Below are 27,473 nucleotides of genomic sequence, written 5' to 3' on the forward strand. Positions count from 1 at the left end.
TGTACATGTGACACGATCAAGGGTCAAAGTTAAAAATACCGCTGCGCAATCGTGACCAAAAAAAACACGGGCGACGCGCGACGGGTGACGCACGACGGGCGACGCACGACGAGCGACGCACGACGGCAGATATGGAATTCCATAGTTCGCACTAGAGTGCCAGGGGGGACATACACAAATAACGCCCCCAAAATTGCCTCAAGAAACACAAAACATGCACGACTCATTGCTCATCATTTACGCCTATTTGAACTGGAAACTGAAATTGAAAAGACAATTCTCATGGCAGTCATAATCTTGAATTTTTCAGTGAAACAGGTAAGGTCTATCTGTTCCCGAGCGTCACCTGGCGATGCGTTTGTCTCTCTGCTGAGTTTGCTCATTATAACCAGTCCGTGATTTTCACATTTCGTGGTTCAGGGTGCATTCCACCAAATCGTTGGATTTCTGCGCACGAGCTCACTAATATTTTGTGATCCCTAGGGATTTTTCCAATAAGACAGGCCATAATCAGGAGGCATCATAGAAATATTTTTATAACTCCCGAATATGGAGTATTTCTTTCACAAAAAGCCCCAAATCACGGGCCTATTTTGGAAAGAGGCGGGCGGCTACATTCAGAAATGAGCTTTTAGTGTTACTGCTATATTGGGGGTATATTCGTCGAAAGGCTAATAAAAACTTTTTTCGTGGCTAACCCCCATGAAATTGAAACGAAAAGTGATTTTCTGGCCATAATCTTGAATTTCTAGTGAAAAACGGAGGCCAAACTCTTCACGAGAGTCAACAGGCGGCGCTATTTCGGTCCGATTTTGCACTGTTTTCTATGGGCGCGTACTGATCAGTGAGTGCATGCAACCACAGAGTGCAACCTTCATAGGTTTGGTTGAGCGCCCTCAAGGATTGCAACATTATGACGTCAGTGTTACTTTTCTGGTTCCGACTACTTGTTAACATTGGATGGACTTCTGCTTCAACGAGTCTGGAACGAGACTTTAGTCAGATTATTTTAACTCTGCTATTCAGAAAACACTAAAATTGTTTCCAAGACGTCTGGGTGCGCTCAGGTTGCTACAAACGATGGTTAAAACTGAAGAGCTTGGTGCTAGCGCTAGTGCTGGCTGGCTGGTTAGCTACAGTTTGTAAGTGAACAGAATTCACTGACTGATGGAGACCGATTGATGGTAAATTATCAAATTTCTTGTAACAATGGAAGTAGTTTTAACTTGTTCAATGACGTCTACTCCATTCGACTCATTTGCTGCCACAGTGACAGTGGATTCACAGTGAACGCAATCTTTCATTTGTCAGGTGAGCTAGATTTTCTCCTACTTTTACGGAAATCTTGAGAGCGTGTCGAGGGGCAGCCGGCAGTCCGTTTTCGCCGAGCTAAGCCTACTGTAGGCCTACTAGATTTTCTGTCTCCTAACTCAGTATCAGGGGTGTAAGAATTCAGCTTTTTAGCTGATTTCAGCTTTTTGTTGAGATGTTGACCCTGGGGAGACAGGTCTGTGACCACAGTGATTCCGTATTACTTTTGTCTCCCCTATGCCCATCTTGCTTGTGATGTATATTGAATTTTTGGCATGAATAAATAATAATAATAATAATAATAATAATTTCAGCTTTTTTTGTACATTGGTCTGTACAAAAGTATGGGAACTTTTTACATTTTAGCATTTTGTTGGCACTCGGTTTTCGGCTGTGACTTTGAGTTTACTGGCCACTCACCCCTGCTCAGTGCTCCAGTCCATGCCAGTGGGGCCTACTGGGGATTGTGAATGTGGGGACCTCTGAGGCTTGTGTCATTTTAATCTGTGCAAAACTGGTTATACCCCTCACCCCCCCCAAAAAAAAAAACAAAGGCAATGCTGTCTGAACTGACCTGACCCTGTCTGTTGGAAATTTCAAATTGTAAATTGTGAGAAAATATGACTTTCCTACTGTACTGATCAACCACCCGTGCAAATTTGACTCTGCCATGGTCCATGTGTCCTAAGTTAAAACGCCAATGTTTTCCCCTCATCATTTGCCTCAAAACCCTGCCCTGTTCTCACAACATCAGTTATCTACCTAGGGGAATCCTAGCCCAGGTTGGACGACGTCTACATTACATTGCAACTAACGTCCAGGGTATGAAAGTCCTCCTACTATGCAGAATTGTTGTCAACATTTTTTTCTCACATTTTTACCTCACGAAGACAGCTCAAAATGTCGTTCACAAGTGCCTTGTATCCTGAATTCCATGCTGTGTTGAAATTACTAAATACGCCCGCGAACAACGTATTTTGAGCAACGTAGTATCCATTTGCGCCTCCAAGCTCGGCCCACATTCTGTCAGTTATGCATGTTGTCTAGAGCTAGGTCCAGGTCTTCGCTCCATTACAAAATACATGTAATATGTGGAGATGCGCAGACAATAGACCTAGCTGTATCTTTGGAAGCCTGTTCGGACACGGCCTTATCTGCAACTTCATCACGCCCACGGCTCTTCCGCACATGCATAAGGGGCACTCGGTTACTATGCACTTCGCGCACGTGCGATATGCGTGCTAGACGAACGTGTATGTAGATCGTTAACCAATCGCGACGAAAAGTGTGAAGTTTCGCAGAATTTCCTGCAAAATATGTTGTTCGCAGGCGTATTTAGTAATTTCAACATAGCATTTATAGAATTCAGGATACAAGGCACTTGTGAACGACATTTTGAGCTTTCTTCATCAGGTAAGAATGTGGAAAAAAAAAACTGTTGGAAAAAAAAATTTCACGTAGTAGGAGGACATTCATACCCTGGACTTTGGTCGCAAAGTAATGTAGATGTCGTCCAACCTGGGCTAGGGGAATCCAAAATTTAATTTTACATGTAGGTCTCCCTTCTGTTAAAGGAACACGGTCCCTAAATTCACAGTCCCTGGCCTACCAGTACTCTGTGTGACCTGGAGCCCTACGGCTTTTTATGGCTTTGTAACGCAATAGGTTTTTGAATGCAGCCCAGTCAGCTAATTATGTCAAATCGAGGTAGGGCCTACATTTAGGTTTTAAAAAAATTCCTCTTTCTCAATCAAATCTTTCAATGCTTCACCCAGAAAGCCATTGAAAATTATATGATGCATAGAGTTGAACAACTCGACTGTTTGCCTACTCAACTCCCGGCAACTCGACCGTAGAGACAACTCGACCATTGAGACAACTTGACCGTATGCTAAGTTGTCCGTTAGGACAACTCGACTTAGACAGAGAGACAGCTCGACCAGTGAGATGTCTAACGTGCATGACAGTCACCAGGTCCCCTATTTCGCCACTTACTGTGAAAACCAATGAGACTTGACAGTAGGTGGCAAAATTAGGTTCAGTTTTCAGCCATTTTTTAAAAACCAGAAACTTTGCAAGTCATTTTAATCAAACAGGCATTGAATACAACATTTTTTTAATTGTTGACTATGAAAAAGTACATGTACATGTATTTGGGATCACATGTAGGTACATGTAGTGACATATCACCTTTAAATCTTTATGATCTTCTGACCTAGCCTACCGTACCATGGCTATGGCGACTATTTCTGGAAAAGAAATTGGAACTTGAAGTTTTTCTCACCACCCTCTCCTTGTCCTGACAAAAATGACCCAAACACGTCGCACAGAAACCATTTAAAATTTTTCAGACCAGTCTGAGGTCAATGAGTGTCAACAAAGCGTCAAGTCATGCAAAGATTCATTCTTGACACAGTTGTCAGATCAGTCAAAATCAGTCAAATTTCCCATATGTGTCTGTGAACTGAGGCAAATCAAGTGGAAGGAATTTTGACTGTTTTTGATGGTTACAGCAGAAGGAGGTTTAAAGCAATGCAAAATTTTATATTTACAGTATTAATTAGGCTCTTACATATCATGTTCAATGTATCACATTTGTCTGAGATGATGTTTGAGTATGGAAATCTGAGTGAAAAAGTTGGGCCTTCTCGAGCAGCCCGACCAACTGCCATCTTGTTTCTCATGGACAGCAGAGAAAAGAAAGGTAGTGGCCCCCATTATTGGGCCCCATACATCACGAAAAATTTCTGTTTTCCTGTTTGAAGCAAATTGCCAGTTTCTCTTCCACAGTGGCAGGTGTTAGAGTTTCTAACATACCCGGTATAAAACCACTTTTTAATCTTTAAAGGGTATTTCCAAGTTGTTGATGCTTTGTTGACGCTGCTTGTGTGTGTTGATGTTTGTTGACCTAAATAGTGTGACCAGTCTCATCAGCTCATAGGGTTGGTGCACAGTGTGGCATTGTCAGGCCACATCCGTAATAGTCCTAGGCTATGGCATTCTTTCCCCTAGAGCCTTGAAATGTATAGAAAGAATTCCATATAGATGCCACTTGCCACTTTGCACACAAACCCAATGAGACCGGTCCCAAAAATTCTAAGCAGTTTCTTAGTGAATACCATATCTTCACGACTAAATTTGACTTTTTAGGTCATTTTATTGCTTTTGAATGGCTAATAAGCCTCATCGCTAATACAACATGGGTTATTTTACACAAAGATAGAAAGGCATTGTGGGAAGGAAAAATGAGAAAACCTTGCATACAGGCCTGGTCTACATACCGGTATGACATATGGAGAATCGAGCTTTCACATGGTTGGTAACCGCCCAGAAAGAGTTTCTCACAAATAACAATTCTGAATTCACCAAAAAACAGGCTGAGCCTACACGTAATAAAGTGAACATCATCTTTGGTTGAACTCATTTGGGGACTGACCTGTTTTATAAGAATAATAGAAATGGAGGGGTCTTGACGTACACAATCCCAATGCAAGTAAACATTAGTCACGTCCATAGGCCTGCCAGACTCACATGTACTTGCAGAACTCCAAGTCACTACTCTGCGTGACTTCGAGCCTAGGACTTTTTATTGTTTCTGGGTTTGTAATGCTATGGTTTTTGAATGCAGCCCAGTTAAGCCTATAAAAATTGGGGTACAGTTACGCCTGAAAAAAGGAAGTCAAAGGTAATAAAAGTTAAATTGAAGGTCTCATAGTTCACAAGACAAACATATCACAGACATTGAACACTTATGAAATAAATAATATTACTTTCAAGAAGAAAAAAACAAAGAATTAAATTAAACAACAAAACACATTTCAAGAAAGAAAAATTATAAAGCTGTGAAAAAAAAATTAGACACACTGTAATATTAATCTAAGAATGATTTAAATTTGACAAACAATGGACTTCCCTACTGATGCTTATTGAATGTGTTTTGCCCAAGGGCCCCTGCGTAGTGGAAGATATGTTTCCATGGTTACTCACTGGGAACTTAGAGATACAGAGTTTACAATTGGCCCGGGTCATGATAGAATCGCAAGGCATTGTAACGCCATGACAAAGATAATGCAGAGCTATATTGTTGAAGCATTTGTAAACTTCACGTCCTTTGATCATGCTATCGTGTTTGAAGATCTTTCCATGAAAGAGCCTGATGCAAATCTTCAGTGTGTTTCCAGGGTGAACGTTCAACATTATTCATGCAAGATGGCTATGCATTTGTTTCATAAGCCTGTCTTGTAAAACACAAGAAAAGTTGGACCAAGCAACATTACGGTAGGCAAACAATGGCATTCCCATAACGTTAGACTTTAACCATAACTTTAATAGTTTCTCTCGGTGAAGCAGGTATTGCAGATCTTTTGAGAAAACCTACTATCGGACTGTTTTGGACACTTTCTGTCTTTATTTGTCGCTGACTAGTGCACAGCAGCAATGGGAATACGCTGCGCCATGTGAAAAGTACAGGGTTAATGGGAGATATCACCCGGTACATCAGCCGTGAATTTTCTCAAGTTGTTCCAAGTCCGTCTTTGTTTTGTTTCCTCCAAGGATAATGTGCACAAGTAACACTCATTGCTGAGCATGAAAGCATTAGATATAGACTTTTTTCTTTACTTTTTTAGGTTTACAGACAATGACTGCCATTGTTTAAAGGCAGACAAAATTTGCCAAAACATCACCCTTAGTTAGTGGATGATTTTGAGTCCTGTTGCTCATTTGCTTTGAGAGGATTCAAGGAGGAGGTGTATTCACTGAGAGATACATTGTACAGTAGTCTCCAGCACCAGCATTTGTCAAGTGCCACATGCGCATGACAAATTTTGAACATTGTGTGAATACATAGTTGTTCAGTGTTTTGTATATATGGCCAGCCAACAATTGCCAAGCACTGTTAAGCAAAAACTGCAACTGTGGCAGGTACATCTACAGGTGGAGAAAGCAAGGTCAGACAAGACTGTAATTGTGGACATTTTGTGATCTTTAGAAAGTTCTGTGCCTAACCACGGAAGAAGGAGTCTATTCCTTCCTCCATGGCCTAATAGGTGGGATAGTGCCATAGAAACATTCCTCAAGGGAAGGGAAATCAAATTAATTGACAGGGGTGCTGTATTGGTCATAGCAATTAAGCAATGAGTTTGTTGGCAGATTCGCCTGCCTTCCCTAAGTAGTGTCAACAGTTCTGTGCCCATGCTAGCGGGGGTAAAAGCGATATTAATTTTGGAATGATTGATGTTAATGGATAGGCCAGGAAGTTGCTGGAAAATTTTTACTAAATGGTAGGTAGATGCAAGGGTGTACATGTACATGTGCAGTGTAATTGAAAAAGTTGCACTGAAAATTCCCAGAAAAACCAGTAAATATTTTTTAAAATCCTGTCTTGGTCATCCATCAAAATGCAGCACATTGTCATTCACATGCAGCAGAAAGATAATATACCGGTATTGGCTCACTACTGCAAGATCCCAGGGATTTTGAATTCTCTCACATACATGTACTTTTCCCCGGTTTCAGGCACTCCCTCATTGCATTTCACACATGGGACTGCAGTGGGCAAACACTCGAAAGCTGAGCCCAGGCTTTCTCATAGCCTGGTTCATCGCCATGGCAACAGGTGTCACGCTAGTTGGCTCTTATGGGACTTTTCAGTTCTGGCCTTGCACACCACATACTCCCAGTTTTTCCACCAGGCTAATTGTAGTTTAACACCCACCGTAAATTTTGTGGCCTTTGTTGTCATTTTGTGTACAATCCATGGTGTGCATAGTTTTCCTTGCTCTTTGTTACGGTCATGTCCAGTGACTGTCTTCATGCACGTTACACCTGCCACAGCGATTGAAAGGGACTGAAACCAACCACACATGTACCTTGCCATGCATTGTCAGGAAACAAAGTTGCATTTATGTACCGGCACATGTACATGTACACAGTACATGTAGTCTCAACATAATCGTATTTCAATATGCCGGTTTTAATTTGGTACATAGACAGATTTAGTTTTGCCGCCTCCTGCAAGGAATAGAATCAGGTACCGGGTAGGTGCTGCGGCTTCTACCTTTCCTTACCTTCCACCCCTGTGACTCTGGTTCCAATCCCACCTGTGGCAGGTCAGCATGTGGATTGGGTTTTCCATCCTTTCCTGATTCCTCAGCTTTTCCCCTAGTATACATGTAATTATCCAAGGTTTTCTTCCTACTTACCGGTACATGTATAAACTGAATGTCTCTTCATTGTCATCTTAATTGTTACTTCATCTTGTAATTAGCGCTAAATACACTAAATAAACAAGCAAAAACATACTTTTGAAACCCAAACATGTGCTTAGTACTTGGGCGTACCCATTCACCTTTAGTGCCTGTTCATTTGTCAGGATTTAAGGACAACATGGATTTTGAACAATACAACAGGATAACGGTAGAGATTCTAGTAAAATGAAATTCATGAGTATTGATAAACAGAGAGTCACTAATGACATTGCGTATTCTTTTGGAAATTAGATATCAGTTAGTTTACAGATAAGGCCTGATTTCACACAGATTTAGGATCTTGATCACCAGTTCCGATACTGGTTTGCTCCATCCATCAGGCGGGTTCTGTTGTCAGTGAACCAATAGTGGATTACTTATTGAGATTCGGATTCATGCGATACAAACAGGCCCGCAGAATCATGCTACACCTGTAATACTAGCATCATACGTGGTGGGGCATACATGTACATGTACATTGAACTACATGTATGGTATTTCCTTGGGCTGTTTTTGCCAATTTCGCCCTCAGGTAAAAACGTAGCAATGGGGGATTTCCATTCTCTGGGGCTTTTACCATAGTAAGATCAACAGGTATTTGTAGGATGTGACTGAGCAAAGATTGTGACTTCCCCAACAATCTTACAGAAGGGAGAAGAATGACAGGGATAAGTGAGCCTCCTGCTGTATCACACCGGTACGTATTCTGAATATTTTATCGTTGAAGTGGAATTGCGGCATTTAGATGACTGACAACAATTTGCGAGAACTGAAAAATAAATAAATAAAACTAAAAATGAATAAAATACATAAACTGATTTAAATTTAAAGACAATAAACAGGCCGCAAAATGGATGATAGATTTTGTTTGATTGTGAGGTATCGTATGTACATGTACATACCACCGTATTACAGTGTACATGTACATGTATTACAACTGTACATGTACACGTATGTTGCCAGTGAGCATGTGTGTGTACTTACTTTCTCTTATTCACACAGTCTTCATTTGTTAAGCAGCCCATGTTCCACACAGCACAATGGTTAAGCACGTGGTTCATGATCCCCAGTTGTGTAGTTCACATCCGGGTTCAAACTCCCAGGCCAGCAAGAAGTCAATAGCCGTTACCGTGACAACCAGACAACAATCCGAATGTGCAAACATGTGGCTTGTTTTCTGACTCAGGCACCTCCCCCAAGATAGGACAGCTTTGCAGGCAGTCAGACCTCTACAGGAGACACTGATTTTGAAATGTTCCATACAGCTGCCACTTTTGTTCTGCCATTGTCAAAATAATTATGTCAGATTATTGGAAAATTGGGTTTATACCGGAACAATCCCTTGAACCATGGGAAAGGGAAAGACCTTTTTTTTTAATCAAGGCGGAGTTGTCGCATACTTTCTTTCATAAAATCAGTCAAATTTTTTAACCCCTTTTCCTCAGACCCTTAAGAGGGAATGTAGGTCACTCACTCGAGTACATCTCCTATGTCGACCAAATCCACAAAGTACAAGTACTAACATACTTCTTTCTAAAATCCCTTCCGTTGGAGAAAATAATGTCATGGGCTCCTGCATAAGCTTTTCCTTTGCAAAATTAAATATTAGAATATGACATGAGAATGAGAATATGAGATACAAGTGGATGGAGTGTAAAAGAGTACAGGCCACACTCCCTTGGATCCGTCTCGTTGGTGTGTCGTGCCAGTCAGCGTGGCGACATGCCTGAGAAGATGCTTCTGATGAGCCTGCCAGCCCTACTCCAGATAAATGCCAACTATCCAAAGGCCATTTCTGTCTATGCTGAAGCCAGTCCTACTTAAAACGTGGACTTGGGTTGGCTCAAGCATCAAGTGATCCCACAGTCTGACAGTCATGCTTGATAAATTCGCATGACACGGTATTTTCAACCAGTAAATGTACATGTAGAACCAATTTTCAGGCTGTTTCAAGATTTCTCACCCCTGGTCCTGGATATGTTTTGCTTTACCTGGATGGCCAGTGTCACGTCTCTGGCAAGTAAAGAAACTTGCCAAGTACAGGAAATTCTTTATTCAGAAAAGGCAGGTTACCAGCCAACTGCCATACCATTTATGCACACATGTCTATACAGGTAAAGGAGATCATCTCTCTTTTGTTTTCTTTCCATTTTCACAGTGGTACCAAATGTAATCTTCCCTGATCCTCTTCCTCTCCAGAAAGCATACACGTATGCAAACAACGTCAATAAGCCAGTTGTCATTTGTAACAATTTACGAAAAGTGTACACATGCTGTAAAACCCCATCCTTTCCTAGCAAATGTTTTGTACGGTCTTGAAAATGACGGGAAAAAAATGGATGAAGCCTGAAAGGTTCAAACCCAATCCTGTTCCAGTCTGTTAGCCCTGTTTGAACAAAATTTGAGTTGTTTAAAGGTTTCATTTTGCGTACTGGTAGTTTCCTTATTAGGGTACAACCACCATCTGTTAAAGGTGGCGCATGTAATTTTGTAGACCTTGTCATTGCGGTGACAACTTTGCAGAGTCACAGGATGGTGTTAAATATATCTGTCACAGGTCACAGTTGAGCAAATGTTTGGCATCCCCAGAATGGATGCACATGTATGCGTACATGTACACGTCATCGTACAAACATTGTACATGATTAATGCTACACAAGCATACTTCAGCACGCATGCCAACTTTTCATTGTGTAACTTCTAAGCTCTTGCAAACAGCACAAGCAAGGACGGTCATACTCGCAGCGAGCGCCGCTCGCCCTAAAGATAGAGAAGGGACAAAAAAGCAGAGAATATTCACACCACTTAGAGGGGGATGAATGTATCAATTGATGAATCCGCCAGCCTCCCCGGGCATCCGTTTTTGTTTGATATTGATCTGTATAAACCTTGCTCTCTGTGCCTCAAAAAGCCAAGTATTGATTTGCGTTTCATACTATGACGCTTACCTGTGTACGTTCTCTTTGAGTTGGATTCTGGTGCAGTAGGTCTTGGTTTTGTGGGCAAACACCTCTTAAAATGTTTAAAAGACTCGGAGGTATAATAAGAAGTTTAAGCTACTGAGGTTTCAAGTTTCATCTGGTTTGACAATCATCTCAGTAAACTATTGACTTCAATTGCGACAATATTGTAACTTTCACAAGAAGGACTAGTGAACGGTTACAGTAAGGTAACACATCTGAAAATGAGACATGCACGTTACGTTGCCCCCATCCTTATTTGAGCAGCATCTAACTGTAGTTATCACATTTGAAATGATTCAAATTAGTTAAAACTACATGTAGTCTAATTCAATTCAAACAGGTGAATAGTTTTGAATAGTTATAAGCAAGTACATGTACATGTACTTTCTTGAGAAAAAATGCTAGTAAAGTGGGGCTTTTTTACCCAGTGCAAAACGAAAATTGGCCTTGGTTCACTTGTGTGCAAATTGGTCATTTTTTGTACCAATACTAAGAACAAAATTGCACAAATACAGTGTTCATGTACACGTAGACTGTTGGGAAATTCCACACACGTAATTCCATAGAGTGAAGAGTATACCTTTATAATTCAGATGGAAATTCACTCTGGTGTGTTGACCTATTCTTGCTGGAGTTAATTTACTCATTCAAGGCATTCAGACCTGACAGAAACTTTTAAAAGAATAGGCGTCCTAAACTTTAAAAGGTTTAGCCTTGAACCATCAAATGCACTTTCACAAGTACAGGTACTAGTGGGGGGAATAGTATGGTACTTCAGATACTGAATGTATCCTAACACTGTACATGCATAGTCTGTTGCGTTGGATTATTTTTGTTAGGTATGTATGTATAGTTTCCCCGATCTAAATATGTTTACCAGGGTATACTGCCTTACATGTAAGGCAGTGGAGCGCAAATGAGAGACCTAGTCTCCTGTGTTTCACTGTCTGTCTCGGACGTCCCCATGGCACCAGCTCAAATCAAACCCATTATTGTATTCCATGCAAGTCTAAGGGTGCAAACTTGTTTTGTCTACTAGGTGAGGGCTGTTACTCATGTACCTGTGTTTATTGCCATAAATTTCTTTTACGCCTTTAAAAATGTCTTTTTAGTGCTTATATATTTATGCATGAAGAGTATACATGTACATCTGATTTACTTTTACGATACCAGGAATGTTTTCTATGACCTTATGAGAACTATTCCGGATGTCAGAAAATCATGCCACTAAGTCATAAAAGTGATAAAAAAACCTTATACTTGTTCCCAAAGTAATTTGCTGAAAAAGTTCACAATATAAGATAGTCAGAGACGTTGTGGTGAGAAAAATCATGTTTGCGTTCCCCTCAGAGATGCATTTAAAGTGGTAAAAACCATTAATCCACTTTTACTCCTCTACTTGAAAGTTATAAAAGGGGATCAAATCTTGTTTGGCAGTTTCACTGTAGTGTTTGCATGCTGTCTGTCATCAAAGAACAGGTTGCAGGAAGATGCAACTTCTTGAAGGTGTTGTTGAATTGCAAACCATGTCAGGTTGAACCAAGAGCATAACATACAATGTACTCTTGAGTGGGAATTCTTCCTTTATTTCCAAGAAAACCATCTCTACAGCCACTGACCTGTTTTAATGGCTTATGAAATGGTATTTTTTTTAATACCATGTGTTGGGAAGGGGGAGGTTTCACGATCTCCCTGGATGTACATGTAACATCGTGGTGTTTACAGGTTGCCACACACAGGTGTATCAGGTATTTTACCTGCCCCTGGGGTTGAAAATCCACTTACATGTACATGTATACATGCACCTGTGTATCTCTAGAGACTGTTTGCTTAGCAAGTGGGTATTTGACTCATTTTCAGCTAATAATTCTGAAGATTATGCATACATAATCAGACACATCTGGGGATGGGCTGCGCATGGACTTGAGTGTTCATGCAGCAAGGAATGGAGTATATTATGACACATCGTCAGAGTGATAAGGTGTGATTCTTTGTTTTGTTGTAAATGTCCTTGGGAAAAAATCATTCAGAAGCTTTGCAAGTTTCATGGAAAAACAGTCCCTTTCCTCCGTCTCAATTCATTTAAGCACTTCGAAATTCTTTTTTTCTTTTAATACGAACGCTGGACATACTTTGACCTAAAAATGTAAACACCTCATAACGGTAGCCTGCTGGCATGACAACCTTATTGCAGGCTGTCTGTCTGCCCTCAATTCCCCTCCTTTCTGGATGTCAAAACACTTGAACCATCCTGGACACTTTTGTTCTGACCAACCTTGTAGCCTTCGTTTGCACTTTCCATCAAACATAATAGCGAAGACACACATGCACACACCACAGGCTGAAGCTGAGCCATCCACTCCATTTGACCTGAATTGCATTGGCATCAAGTAGCCATTGATGCGGTGCCGGCAACGGACCACTTGATCCACTTTTTAATTCCTCGTAAGAAGCTTGAGAGCCTCTAAAGTAGGGCAGCGTTAAATACAGTGAAGGCCTATAGGATTTGCACATTTTTTTAAGCCGGGGCAAATTGTAAAGGCCATGAATCAAATGGAGAAAAAAAAAATCGGCATAGCTTTACTGGGTACCGCCTCACTGTCTGCTAGTGGAGAAATTTCACCCATTTGTAAGGTATTTACTCGTTACTTTAAGCATCCTGTTCCCATTAGGTAGCAGCTTTGGTGTCATGACCCAAGAAATTGACGAAACGGATATGCCGTGAGATGTTTGTGTAATGTCAGGTATGCTGCAGTAAAGGGCTTTTGTTCCCAAACAACATTGCTTTGTACATGTACATGTAACTAGAGCTTGGACAATGTGAACTTGTACATGTAGGTGCATGCTACATCATGTACATGTAGGTTATCACTAGCAATAAGCCTTTTGCGAGTTAAATTTGAATAAAATCTGCACTGAGTTCTTTAAATTCACGTGAACATAACAATTGGCATTCTCCATACTAAAGTCACTTTTGCTATACCTGTGTTACCTAACGGCCTGTGTTGCACTGGAAGGTCCATGGCTTTTGTATTCAAACTTTGCAGCTTCCCAAGATTTGGGATGGTCGGAGGGACATACTGAGAGTCACTGCTGACTACTCACGCAGGTAACAGTCACTGTCGTCATGTCACGCAACAGCCAGGAGAAGCCGTCCCGTACTGTGCGACACACCCGCATCGATGATGAGTCCGTCATCGAGAAGGTCTACACGTTTGGCGAGAAACTTGGGGCCGGGAGCTTTGGGGTGGTGCTGGAAGCCACGCACAATGAGTCCAAGGAGAGATGGGCCATCAAAATTGTCAACAAGGAGAAGGTACCGGTATTTCTGAAACTCCATGTTGCATTGGTTTTTGTAATGTCACTGAACCCTGATTTGCTAAATTTATCCCAATCTGAACCTTCTTGTACATGTACATGTATGCTGACAGTATGTCCGAGTCTAGAAAAGTAGCAGATGACGAACGTGTTTCTGAAATCATTTTAAGGCGGACCAAATACATGTAAATATTACGTGTAGATGAATTTTATGTTTACGTGGGAGGCATGCTGGCAAAATGAGACAGAGCTGGACATACGAGCCGAAGAAGAGAGACAGGATCAAAAGAAATGGAGGTGATTTTTTTTCTGATTTTCAGATTTATTGATGTTTGTTTTCCCTTGATATTCCACTGACTGTGTTTTAAAGAAATAGTTGGAATTTGTTATTTTTTGTTTACAGTCAGACAAATCGAATCGGCATCTTTCACAGTCACAAACACAAGACTTGAAGCATGCAACTGATTTTTCTCAGTATTTTTTACTTGTCACGTGCAAAATTTAAAAGTCGTAGGGCCCCACAGGTAACTTGTCAATGAAATGCCCACCTGAAGTGCCACAGATGGTTTTGCAACCAGGAATTTTCCCTAACGGTCCCAAATCCTCCAATGTCAATAGGATTTTACATGCACCCTCGGGGGTTGGGGTTAATGCAGCAAACCCTCAGTGCGACCTCTGCTTAGTTCTGTCTCATTTTACCTCACATAAACGTATTTCAACCACTTCATGTGATGAAAAAGGAATAAATAAGAAATAAATAACCTGGCCTCTTATTGGTGATCAATTGAGCATTAAGTACAGTACTCAATCATCAAGAGAGGGCTATTTTCTTGTGGCATGAATTAAAGCCATCAACATTTGTTTTATGACACTTCACCTACAGGTCCTGCATTTATGAAAGAACCTTTTAGGTTTTTGCATGCAAATGCACCTCTTTTCAGTTCATAATTTCTTGAAAAGTCACGGGTATATTTTCAAACTTTCGCTGATGAAAAGAACGTTTCCAACCAACTCATTTGTGCATCAGAAAAATGCATGCAAGGCACAATTGGGCATGTGCAGTATCTACATGGGCACAGGACTCTGGTTGCTAGTGGTCCAGTGTGGTTTGGTTGCTATGCACACATGCATTTACAGTTGTACAATGTGTACATGTTAGTCCTTTTAGGCTTCATATTGGGTCTGCCCTTTCTATGTCACAGTCGTATTTTTGAACACAAGTGGCCAATAAAACTGGCTGCATCAGCAATACAGAAACAAGAACACATGTAAACCACTGAGTGTTAATACATGTTTATCTCACTCAAGTATCAAAACGGTTAGAAATACTATGTAAAACACAGCCTGCTTTAAAAGTTATGGGGCAATTGTCCATTTGGAGGTTATATCTGACACCAAGGTACTGGTAGATGATACATGTAAGGGGACATATCTGTGCAAACTTTGGCTGCTCGTAACAATAGCCAATGAGAGACTGATTTGTACATGTAGGGGCCCAGTGTTTCTTGGAGTTCACAAATTACATATATGGGCGTACATGTACATGTAAGTATCCCACAAGGCATCCCACCAAGAAACTCTTTGGATAAAATGTTACAGTTTAAAGGCGTGTTTCTGTTGGTTTTTTTTCTTCCGCGGGTACACAGAAAGTTACCGCAACATTCCTTCGTGTCAATCTACCATGCATTCCCTCGTGGACCTTTTTTTTTTCCCTAACAGAATGTTTATTCGCTGTGTGAGGCCTAATAAGACCAGCTGATTACATTGCCTGCACTGTACAAATCATGACGAAATTGGCAAAATCGGACAAAAACAAAGACAAAATCAGACGAATTCGGCCAAATCTGCCACAGATAAGATGAACCCGTACAGGAAAAGCCCTGTATGCAATGTATACATGTGTATAGCTTTATCTGGGCACGCTTCACTGTGTGTGAGCGTGATATGCTGCTTTACAGTACGCACGGAGCTGGAGACTGGGAACGATACAACCATTTTTGCGTGTCCGCTCTGGATCTCTGTGTAGCAGTAGTCTGGTTCGTAGGTTTAGTGTGGTCGTGGTCAATCTGCATTGTACAGGAACTGTTCCCATTGGACTTTTTTTGCACCCCTGCTAACTTTTCGGCCTGTTAGTTTTACATTGCGATTGCGGTAAGTTGACAGGGATGTTAGTTTACCGTGTGTTCCCCTTGGATTTAATCTTGTCATTCTACAGTAAAGTTGTGGAATTAAAAAAGTCCAATGGAAACACGGCTTTAGTCATAGTCTAATGAGTGAATGGACATGGTGCCCCAGTATTGAGCTATCTGTTACAGTCTGTTTGTCCCTTCAAACTGGATGGCATTGCAATTCATCTTTTGACTGCCTAATGACTGTTTTTTCCTTTCCAATAAATCTGTTGGTGGCCTAATGGCTATCATTTCCTCGGGATACATCACTGGGCGGCTGTAACAGCTGTTCTTTTCCCTGGTTTAGGCGGGCAGTTCAGCTGTCAAGCTCTTGGAAAGGGAAGTGGCCATTCTGAAGAAAGTCCGGCACAAACACATTATTCACCTAGAAGCGGTCTACGAAACCTCACAGGTTAGTGTAGGACAGAAAATCTCGTAAAATTCAAGAACATTGGAGCAAATCTTGTCATTCATGTGAAAATGCAAGATAATGGCATCAGATGACTAAAGTACCGGCAGGTTTCATTAATTTTGTGACTGATAACATACACATAGCTTCTCAACCTGGGTTTCAAATGTAGCTATGCAATGTTTGGAAGTGTGTAGTCTGGAAAGTTGTGCCTCAGGGTTTGTAAAATGAGAAAATTTGGGGAAGGGGGCAAGAGAATACAATTTGGTTAAAAAGTCATTATTGGAAAATGATTCTAATGTTAACAGAACAGTGGCATTAGGAAATATTTACCTTATTGTGAAAAAGGAAAAGAGCTAAAATAAAACTGGCAAATTTGAGGATTTGAAGGGAGTTCTCAACATGTGTTGAAAGGCACAGAAAAATATGTTGGCCAATTGGACCGGAAGGCTTGTTCTGGCAATTATGTCCATTTTTATACATGTAAGAGGGCAATCGAACGAATCCATCGAACACAAGTGGACCATTTTGCTGTTTACCTGCGACAAGATACCGGTAGTAAAGTGCATTCAGAGAATTGTGTCAACTGAACAAAGTGCACCTGTTTGCTCAGTACCGAAAGGTCAGCTCTCGAGTGCTTTGTAGTCTACCCAAGATAGGAAATACAGCCTATTAGCCCTAAAAATGCTTTAGAAAATTATGATAAATCATGCAGGGGAAAAAAAACCTGAAAAGGCACAGATTTTAGTGAGGGGACCCATGACCTGCCTGTTAAACATCAGTTCCATTATGGTCATTTTAAATGGAATGGCACCTTCTCATTCACATGAAGGTTATCGCACACACTTCACCCAAATCAAAAGAGCCCTCCTACCGTGGTTTTTATCTCGCAAAAAGGCTAAGGAAAATGCCATTGTAACATCTATGTACATGTATTACATGTATTTCAGGTTGTACAAGTTGCAGCAATTGGCTTTTTATACTCTTGCCAACCTCTTTATGCTTTCAGCTACTCCCTTCTTGTCTTGGTCACGAGCAATCTTCCAGCTATTCCCTCAAGGGACATATATGATGAAAGCAAACTCGTAACACAAATCATTGAGCGCCTCATTTCATGCACTTGAGATCATCTCATTCTCACAAACTCATTTTGTGAACTTTAAATAATTTATTTCAGGCACTCAAAGTTATTTCCAGTACTGGAAATGTAATATTTTATGCACTTGAAATCATTTCATGCACTCGAAATAAATCATGTCATGGGTGCAAAATCATTTTGTGCGCTAGAATTAATATTATAATAATCACCCATTTGCAGCAAGTTAGAAGTGGGTATTGTTAATTGATAAAGGACGCATGTGCAAGGTAAGCCCAACTGCAGAGGAAAAAGGAAAAACAAGAATCTTACCTTTGCACAAGATATCATTTCTTTTGAGCGCACAGAATGATTTATTTTGAGAGCACAAAATGATTTATTTCAAGTGCACTTAATGGTTTATTTTGCATGGGACGATTTCAAGCACACAAAGTGACATATATCAAGTGCTCAAAATAATTTTGCACACATAAAATACCTTACCAAAAGGCATGAATTGACTTTGAGTGTACAAAATATTATATTTCGAGTGCATGAAATGATTTCTAACACATCAAACGAAGAACAGATTCTTTCTGCGGTATATGTTTTCTGTGTTCGTCACTTCAGGTGCTCCGTACAATCCAGTATGAGTCATATCCATAAAAGTTTTCTGCACTTGGTCAAGAAGGAAACAATCTGAAACACTATGATTAAAAAGGACACCTGCTTCTCATGACCCCCATGACAGGTTTGGTTGTTTTCTGTTATGTTTTCCCCCTCAGAAAATGTACCTTGTACTAGAGCTGTGCAACGGGGGAGAGCTGAGCGATTTATTTAAGGAGAAAGGAGCATTCACAGAGGAAGACACAAGGACAGCTATTCACAGATTGACCAGTACTGTCTCATATTTACACAAAAATGGTGAGAAGGGGTCGGACATACGTGCGTAATGTCATCTGTACTTTAATCCAAGATATCAAGAGTAGGCCCATGTAGTACTGCATGGAGCAAGGATGGCTACCGTAGACCTCTATCGTGGGGCAGCCATCTTGCTTTTCTGCCATTTGAAGCAATGTACTAACCAAACTGAGGCTGGAAGGAGAAATAATTTGTTCCCTTTTATCAACACGCAAAGTTTTATTACTATTGCCAGTGGGTCTACAGGGAACAAGACAAACATGGTAACATCTTGAAAAAGTGCTATAACATGCTCTATGCAACACGACATGGTGGGGCCAACACCGCACTCTTTTGGCCACTGTTACAGTTTGTTGGCCTTGAGTTACATTCACTGTTTCTTGCTCTGTGTGTCGCCAAACTTCTGTTTTCTTGGTCTGGTTCAGCTGGACTCTGCCTTGTTAGATTATGGCGGACCGTCCACTGCACATGGGTGGTAATTATTTTCAATGCTGTGATGTACATGTTTGTAATACTTGCCTTGACACATATCTAGCATTAGACTCCCCAAAGCACTGTTTTAAAATTGTCAAACTGACAACAGTGGGTTCATCTTCACTAAATATGATGCCCTATATATGACCTAAATCATCCAATGGGATATATTGTTTTATGGTGTTCTTCTGTAAAAGGAGGTACAGGCAAGATATAAGACATGGTGGATGGTGGCCCCTAAGACCCACTAATGCCTCCACCAGAAATGGCATCATTAGTCCTCGGACATGTCAGATCTTTTTTATTCATAAGACCGCCTTGGATCCTCCCACCTGGCTTGTTATCATATCATTAAAAATTTTTCCTCTTCACTTTTTTCCACACCCTATATAAAATGTAGGGGGGAAATAGGCCGACATTTGATCCATATTGTAGATTGAAAAAAATCTGACCAGTATTTGGATATCTTGCAACAAAACTGTTTGAAAATTAAAGTGGTCAGAAATTGCCTCAGATTGTACCACAAAACATCTAGAATGAAACGTGTCCCGGGGCATTGGGGCTCGCCTTCAAGGTGATGCCCCTTCCCTGCCTCCCCCCACACTTTTGGAAAGCGATCAGTGCCCATGTCTGACTGTGTAAGGCAAAGAATGGATGTCTGTTGACAGTGAAGGTGTGATTTCAAGAATTGAAATCGGACATTGTGCAAAAATACACAGAGCTGTGAGCGCCGGAGCGTTCTCTACTATTTGATGTATGCAAGAATCTTGCCAAATTTGATAGCATCTCACTTTGTACAAGCTGGTCACATACAGCCCTCTTCTCCCTTTCTGCCCAGATATTGTACACCGAGATATAAAACTTGATAATATTTTACTAAGCCAAGACCCTGAGCATCCAGAAGACCACCTGAATATCAAGGTAGGCAGTGCATTTGCTTCGTTCTTTGTGGCCCTGGGAAAATCTCAGGGCAAATGGAAGGGTTGAAATCTGGGAGGATGAAGCAGGGATGAAATCATGGGGCATTTCACACTGAAAGCCCCACCTGAAGAAATCCATGCATCACCTACAAGTTAGGAAACGTACAAGTTAGGAAATGCCCCATGAAATCATGGGGCATTTCACACTAAAAGCCCCACCTGAAGAAATCCATGCATCACCTACAAGTTAGGAAACTACCACCAACGGAACTTGAAATCTGAGGCAGAATGAATCCATTGTTCTTGCAGGGTGGCCGTGCCATGTGATGGGATGAATAATTCAGTGACGTGATCAGCAATCCACCAACCAAATAGCAGGGATTTATTCACTCACTGTTTTGAGATGCAGGGGCTTACCCTTGGAATCTATGGGTGCCTTTGTGTTTTTAAGTATCAAAAGTGATTTGAAAAGAGCAACTTGTTCATAAATTCCTACCTGTATCTTTTGTTGTTGCTTGCAGCTGTCAGATTTTGGCTTGTCAATACTCAAAGGAAGGGCCGGCAGTGATTCCATGATGCAGACCATGTGTGGCACACCAATGTACATGGGTAAGATGGAGGATCTGGAGTCACATTCTGAATTTCCATTGTAACGCTGTCTCGTCTACTCCCTCCATTACATGCTAATTGGTACCGTAGTTGTGTGGACTAGCACGTATTGAAGGATAATTATTGACAGGGACAGTTTCGTTTTGGCTGTACCTAATTTTGATAGGGACACATATAACCCTAGGTTTTCTGTCTGCCACAGCTGCACTCGAAATATACCTCTCAGCCCAGCCAGTTAAGACACTCAAAAGGGAAAAAAATAGTCATGCCGTACCCACCAATGAAATTTGAGCAACTGTGAGGCCTTTGCCAGCCCTCACTGAGGGCCTCTTTGTCACACACGGATCAGAATCTCTCGATCGGTAATCCTGCGTTGGTTCACTGACAATAGAACCAGCCTAAAGGATGTAGCGAACCAGCGTTGGGATCACTGATTGAGATCCAGATTCTTGTGAAACAAACTGGCCCTCGATCAGGTCATTAAGTCTGTACCCCAGGTATAAATATCTCATAGTGGTCAGAAATTCAATCATGCTTTACTTTCAGCAATTGATTTTTTGTGGGCTGTGTTGTCTGGTAAACCTTTGCTAAAGATTGCAGCCTGAAGGTGTAAAATGTGGTCTTTATTCTTGTTTCCTGTGTCCATGCTGTGGGTGAGCTTCGTGACACCTCACATGTTCTGGTGGGCTCATGTCAAATTGCAGTAGTGGGAAGTACCTTCATTAATATTCTCTTTCAAAAACTGTATATTTGTCACAAGGACAAGGAATCTCCTTCTGACTGATAACATGAATTTACCCAAAATCTGGTTCTCTTTTCCGTGTACAGCTCCAGAAGTTATAGACAATCAAGGGTACAGCCAACAGTGTGATGTGTGGAGTATAGGTGTCATTGCTTATATGCTGTAAGTACAGGCCCTCGCAATCAAGTACTGTTCTCGCCATCATCCTCTTGGTTACTTCACTGTTAGCGTTAATAATCCTACAATAGGGTTGCTGATTTGTACTTTCTTAGAACGATATCATGAGTCATAGTTTGATACAAAGCTTTTTTACTAGCCTGCCAGGCAATGCAAGAACTGGATGGATTGCACCCAATCTTACATCACTACCATAGGAATGCGCACATGTAAACAAAGCCAGATGTCACTATATTATAGGTCTATTCAATAACATTCACTACGTGATCTTGTTTCCTTTGTGCATTGACAAAGTGGTACTCATTACACAGTTAAAAAACTAGTCATTTAGCTTATCGACCTTCCCCTGTGGTCGTATTGTGTGCGGCAACTTTGCTACAAAACCATCTTCATCGGCTGTAGAATGTGTTCCCAATTTTGTATGTGCTGTCTGTCCCTACATTGCATTGTAACAAATTTACAGATAACAAAGTCTTGGCATTCATGGTATTCTTACTTTGTTTTGTAACTCCTGCAGATTATCTGGGTACCCGCCTTTCACTGGGCGAGATGAAGACGGCTTATACGAGGAGATCAGAAGAGGGGAACTAGACTTCTCAGGTGCTGTCTGGAGAAAAGTCAGCGATGAAGGTTAGTTTTGTTCAAAGCAGTGGTGTCACCATATTGGAGAAAGACATGAGATCACATGCAGTATGGAGATCCTTTCTACAAAACGTAACTGATCAGTACACTGGTTGTCATCTTTCGATTCCTCTGGACTTGTATTTCTCACTCACTTGATTCCCTTTGGCTTCCTGATTCCATGGTAAAGAATGAGTCTCAACCTTACCTGTTCTCCATTCTTGTTCATCCGTCCTAAATGTTCAATGCTCAGCACAGTTCCTGAAAACTTCCTTGTTTGTTAAGTAACTGTTGACCACACATTGAAAGTAATGGTTCTTTCAACCCATGCTTCCCAGCTTTCCAAGAGATCCATAGGTACTGGGTAGACATGAGCAGTTGCAAAGACAGGGGTAGCTCTTTGTCTTGTGTGGGCTTTGTGCGTTTCAAGTCCTTCAAAAGTCATTTTGTTTGAGCCAAGTTTCAAGCTATTCAGATGAAATGCACTACAAAAGCACCGCGACTGTTACTTGTGACCGGACTTGGGATTTGACTGAAGATGGGCTACACTACAATTCCATACCCGCTGTTGTTAACTTTGAGCATTGTACAAGCCTTCCATTCACCATTCAAGCCTCATCTAAACTGTGCTCGCTTGGTGATCGCCCACAGCCAAGAACGCCATCCAGGGCTTGCTGACGGTTGACCCCGCCCACCGGCTAACTGCCAGCGAGCTGCTCCACCATCCCTGGATCACCGGGGAGAAGGGCTCGGACAACGACGGCCCCAAGAACGTGCTGGAGATGATGAAGCAGTGGAAGGACGAGCTGATGCTGGAGGAGAATGGCCAGGTGGACTCCAATGCCAACCTCACGGGGGAGGGGGAGACGGAGGAGGGCAGAATGGGAGGAGAAGCACACCCCAAAGAGGAGGTGGGTCGATCTGACATACCTAGTGCCGACTTCGAAACCAAAGGAGCGTAGAAATTGCAAGTGGATTTAATACAGTGTGTGTTTGCCACATGCACAGAATGTATTTCCACTTTCCGAAAAGTGGCTTCTAAGGAATTTTGGAGTAGGGTTATCAGTGTTTGAATGAAGAGGAACATTCAAGGGAGTCACGGTCAGAAATCTAACTTGAAAGAGTGTTCACAGTTCAAGAATGATGCCTCTTGCCTTTACCTCTCGAAAACAGTAGAATCATAAGAAAGGCTGTCCAACTTCAAATGCAGTTTTACTGCTTGAAGCTGTTTTATCGTTTTAAATCAAGAGCTGTGTTTTATAGCATTACAGAGATAGATTCACGTTGTCATTTGTACAGAGTGAAAAGCCATCGGACGACACTTCATGTTCAAAGTCAGCCGGTGATAAAAGCACCCTGTCTTCAAGGAAAGCACCGACTGCGTCCAAGTCAAACACTTCAAGAAACTCTGTGAGTAAAGTCGATGCTCCATATTGCTTGGAAGTGCATAGAATTTTTGAGTGGTTTAATTATACCTTTAAAATTAGCCCTTGTAAATTGAAACACGGAGGGAAACAAAACTTACTTGGATTAAAAATAGTACTTGTATGAAACTCCACTTGAAATGGGCGTCTTTCATTGCTTAAGGAACTTGAAGAGTTCCTCTATTTCAGGAGATCTTGGGGAAGTAGCTTATTGTCTCCTGTCATTTTAGGGCACACATAAAGCCTTATTTTTATACCAGTCGTGAGCATGTTGTCGCTTATCAGGGACAGCTTTTTAATTTTCTTTTGAGAATCCCCTTGTTAATATTTTATCATGTCATTTATTTTGATACTTGACGTTAGACTTTGAATGCCGGTGTAATTGGAAGTAGGATTGAAATATTGTGAAATACAGCAGGACCTGAAGGAAAGTTGTCCATGTAATTTGAAAGTTTGAATGTTGGACATAGCAATATGTGACGAAGTTCGCAGTAGCACCATGTGAAGTCTCTTACTGGAGTGAGTGTGATTGGTTGAGTACCCTTTTTTTTTGGGGGGGGGCAGTTTTTTCCTTTAGAGCCCCACTCATGTCTAAAAAAGATTTCACATGGTTCTATTGCAGACTTCATCACACTGTATCAAAAGGGCTGTGGGGTGACAATTTTACCCAGACTTCGAAGGGCATTATTGTTTAAGATTTTCAGTAGGGGGAAAAACTCAGGAGTTTCTTCTGATTTGTGCAGTGGACTGGGTATTTTTTGAAATGTCATTTTCATCAATTGAATTTCGCCTTCCCCTTCAGTCGAACAACGGGGCCCACAGGACCAGAGGCACCGCCTCCACCACGCCTTCAGGCCCAGCCTCCAAAGCCACACCCCCGCGGTCTCGAACGGCCGGACAGCCCCCATCTCAGTCCAGAGCATCTCCGCACAGACCCAGTGAGGTCACCGCCAACCGAGCGGCCGCTGCAAAGCCCCGATCGCCAAAAGCAGCCGCCATCACAGCAAAATCGAAGCGTAAGCCTCCTGTGGGCAGCTGAGATAATCTTGGAAAAAAAAAAATCATCAAACTGAAGTCGGTCCCTTTCAGTTCAGGGATCAGTGTTCTTTTATATTTAAGACAAACCACCCCAAATCAAGCTTGTGGATTGTAAGGCATTGTGGGACTTATTTATACTGTAATCAACGTTTGCTTGTAAGTGTCATAGCAAAACAAAAACTTATACTGCGTATTTATATCTCAAGGTCTGTACTGATCAGCGCTTGGATTTCATGGTAGAAGTATTTTATGCCAGCTCATTTACTGCATGTGTGAAGGCTTTATAATTCAGTCCACATCCCTCTTAAATCATTTCCCTTACATTACTGCTATGGTCTTGAATCCAGTGCCGACAGAGCCAAGATTTACACATGTGGTGCTTCCTGTGTCCCTTGACAGCATATCAAGCCAAGTCTTCAAATCAGCATCAAAAATTAATACACACACTTGTTTAAACTGTAGAAGGTGCCATCCGCTCAAGTAACCATTCATTTATGACAAAATGTTCCTGAGTCAGTGTTGTACTGCAAGCAGTAGTGTCATATGATCTGTAGAAATTGATGGAAACTTTTAGAAGTTACTAAAAAAGGATTCTTCAGAGGGTGATTAGTACAGTTTACCAGAAAAATTGGTAAGAAAACATAGGCAAGGTGTGATTTGACAGATTTAACCTTTGGGTCTCTTGCCCATGTAGTAGATGGGATTTGGTGTGGCACCCATGGCATAATTTCCAAACCGACATTGATTACTGTTTACGCAGTCTTGGTGTGTGACAAAGATGGCCGAACAGGGAGGGCTGTGAGTACACATCAAAAGTCATTTGCATGAACATTCCCATTTCTAATCTTTCCTTATCAATGAAACCAAACAAAACAAAAAATAAAGCCTGTATATATTCATTCAGATTGAAGAAAATCTATGATATATTATTCTGGAAATCCGTCCTGAATGTTCTAGGTTATTAATGGAGTGTGTCTTAATTAATAGCAGTGTATCTATTTTTGTAATTATTATGCAAAACGGCTTTACAAGTATTAACATTTCTCTATTGTTTTCTCTGTGGGGGAAATGGTGAATCGCCGGATGCCATAAATCAAATGTGAAATCAAATGCCAGTCAGAAGTATTTGTCAAGGTAATTTTTTGTTGGCTGTCGGGGCGGTAGCTTTTTTAAACCAACAGTTTGTTAGGCAGATGAGCCATCGGTGATGTAACCATCAGAATTGCGAACATCCTGAAATGTTCTACATGAGTTTGCAGTCACATGAGTGTGAGTAGTCAGGGTCAAGCTGGCACAAAAGGACGGCAGTACCTTTAAAAAAATCTTGTTGCATTTGCATGAAAAGCACGAGGTCGGTTGCAAAGGCAGTAACCAGCGATTGTGTAAACTGTGATAAACTGCCCAATGTCAGGAAACTTTTAATCTCTGTGTAGAACAGGTTGAGGGTGTGTTTAAACATAAAGATATGTCAAACACTGGTTGACTAATACATTGTAATTATTTGTGGAATTTGTTCAAGAATTTGATTTAGAAGACAGACTGTAATGAAACTGGGAAACACATGCCTCTTTTAAGTTAATGTAAATTGTTTTGAAGTGCAACTATCTTGGAGCATTACCATTTTAAGGGAGAGCTATTTTTTTTCCTTTATTCCCTCAAAGATCTCCTGGTTTTTTGTTTTTTTTTGTTTTTTTTTTAGAATAATGGAAAATTATGTATTTTTAAAATTGCCTCGCTTTCAAGTACTTTGAATTCAGTTGAGAATAGATGGAAATTGAGCATGCATTATGCCAATGCGGCACATGATAGGTTTGACTTTGGTTCGAGCATGACTGAGTAGAATTGGAATATGCACGGTGTATAGAGAGATCAGATACCAAGCTTGTCTATTTAACTTGAGAAAAGTGTCTTCAATATTTATATTTCCAAGCGCCATTTGTGCCTTGTGTGTGTTAAATGCTAGGATGTATTATAGAATACAAATATGAATCAAAACTCATCGTCATTGTAGTTTCATAATTTTGCTTTTGTTTTGTTTTTGTTTTTGGCATTTGTTTTGGTTTTTGTCTTCCTATACAGTCATTGGTGTGCAACAAAAACAGCAGGCAAATCAATCTGCAAAGGATTACATAGCCTTGCATTTCTTTTAGGATCCAATTTCGTTTTCTTCAGTATCTCAGTTTACCCAACGTTTCGAGTGCTGGAACCTCAACCGGGTGTCCGCCCTAAGTTGAAGTGCACCCTCATCGGCGAAAGAACGACAGTGGTATGAAGTTTTTCCAACTGGGTTCTTGCACTCTTTCGGAGTGCACAGGGAGACCATACATTTCAGAATAAATTCGTTGCTCCAACAGATATCGTTCTTCTGATATGCACCAGCGCACCCGGCGTCAAACGTACACGAACTTGCGCGCAATGTAGTGAATGCGCACCAGAGTATGGTCAATTTGATTCCCAAACACGCCCTCTTTTGGTTTTGCTTGGGTAGGATAAGACTCCCGCCCACCTTTTACTTATCAAGTTGCTATGAAATCGGCGCCACCTATCTTAACTGCTGAATACTGTGAAATTAATTTGTGGTCAACTGAATTGAAGAATTACAGTTCTTTACCAAAAACGTCGCTGAAATTTTGTGGGGGAAATACTTTTTCAGACCTGTGAGGAAATCCTGTTAAATATCCCTCTTTAGGTTAAGGTGGAGAAAACGGACTCGAGATTCTGGATGTGTAGTAACAATAGAATTCTTCGTTCTGTTTAGCTTAAATCTCAGAATTGGGCTATGAAGACAATAGTAATATAGTTGTTAGGGGAACATTTTGTGAATTTTTTGTTGTAACGCAGCAGGCAATGCGTTTAACATGTTTTCAATATCATATTGCATTATAATCTATTTGTTTTTCACCCTTCGATTTTGTGTTTGTATTCCAACTGCCATCCCAGTTTTGCTTAGTTTCATCATCGTCTCTAGCCTGTTGCATTTGACCACTCCCCTACCCGTATGCCATATGTCAAAATAGTCCATCTGACCACGTGCTCAATATTCTAGCCCCTCCCC

The 27,473-nt window shown here is 41.1% G+C and overlaps 1 protein-coding gene across 4 annotated transcripts; it reads left to right on the top strand.

Annotated features, from left to right (window-relative positions):
- The first annotated feature begins 1,038 nt into the window (after positions 1–1,038).
- On the top strand, positions 1,039–26,413 carry stk33 (serine/threonine kinase 33). Of its 4 annotated transcripts, XM_022256402.2 has the most exons (12): positions 1,050–1,311; positions 13,195–13,266; positions 13,570–13,838; positions 16,316–16,420; positions 18,278–18,416; positions 19,726–19,808; positions 20,329–20,416; positions 21,245–21,320; positions 21,853–21,965; positions 22,608–22,867; positions 23,256–23,366; positions 24,183–26,413. In XM_022256402.2, the coding sequence occupies exons 3-12, from the start codon at positions 13,650–13,652 to the stop codon at positions 24,417–24,419; spliced, it is 1,401 nt and encodes a 466-aa protein (XP_022112094.2). In that variant the 5' UTR covers positions 1,050–1,311; positions 13,195–13,266; positions 13,570–13,649; the 3' UTR covers positions 24,420–26,413. The 4 variants fall into 4 exon arrangements, with proteins under 4 accessions (XP_022112099.2, XP_022112097.2, XP_022112094.2 ...); XM_022256407.2 differs by lacking the exon at positions 13,195–13,266 and having other exon boundaries at positions 1,039–1,184; XM_022256405.2 differs by lacking the exon at positions 13,195–13,266 and having other exon boundaries at positions 1,049–1,311; positions 13,632–13,838.
- Positions 26,414–27,473: the final 1,060 nt, after the last annotated feature.

The sequence above is a fragment of the Acanthaster planci genome, linkage group LG03 (assembly GCF_054643075.1).
Source record: "Acanthaster planci isolate LZ-2023a linkage group LG03, COTS_SCS, whole genome shotgun sequence".
NCBI classification, from domain to species: Eukaryota; Metazoa; Echinodermata; class Asteroidea; order Valvatida; family Acanthasteridae; genus Acanthaster; species Acanthaster planci.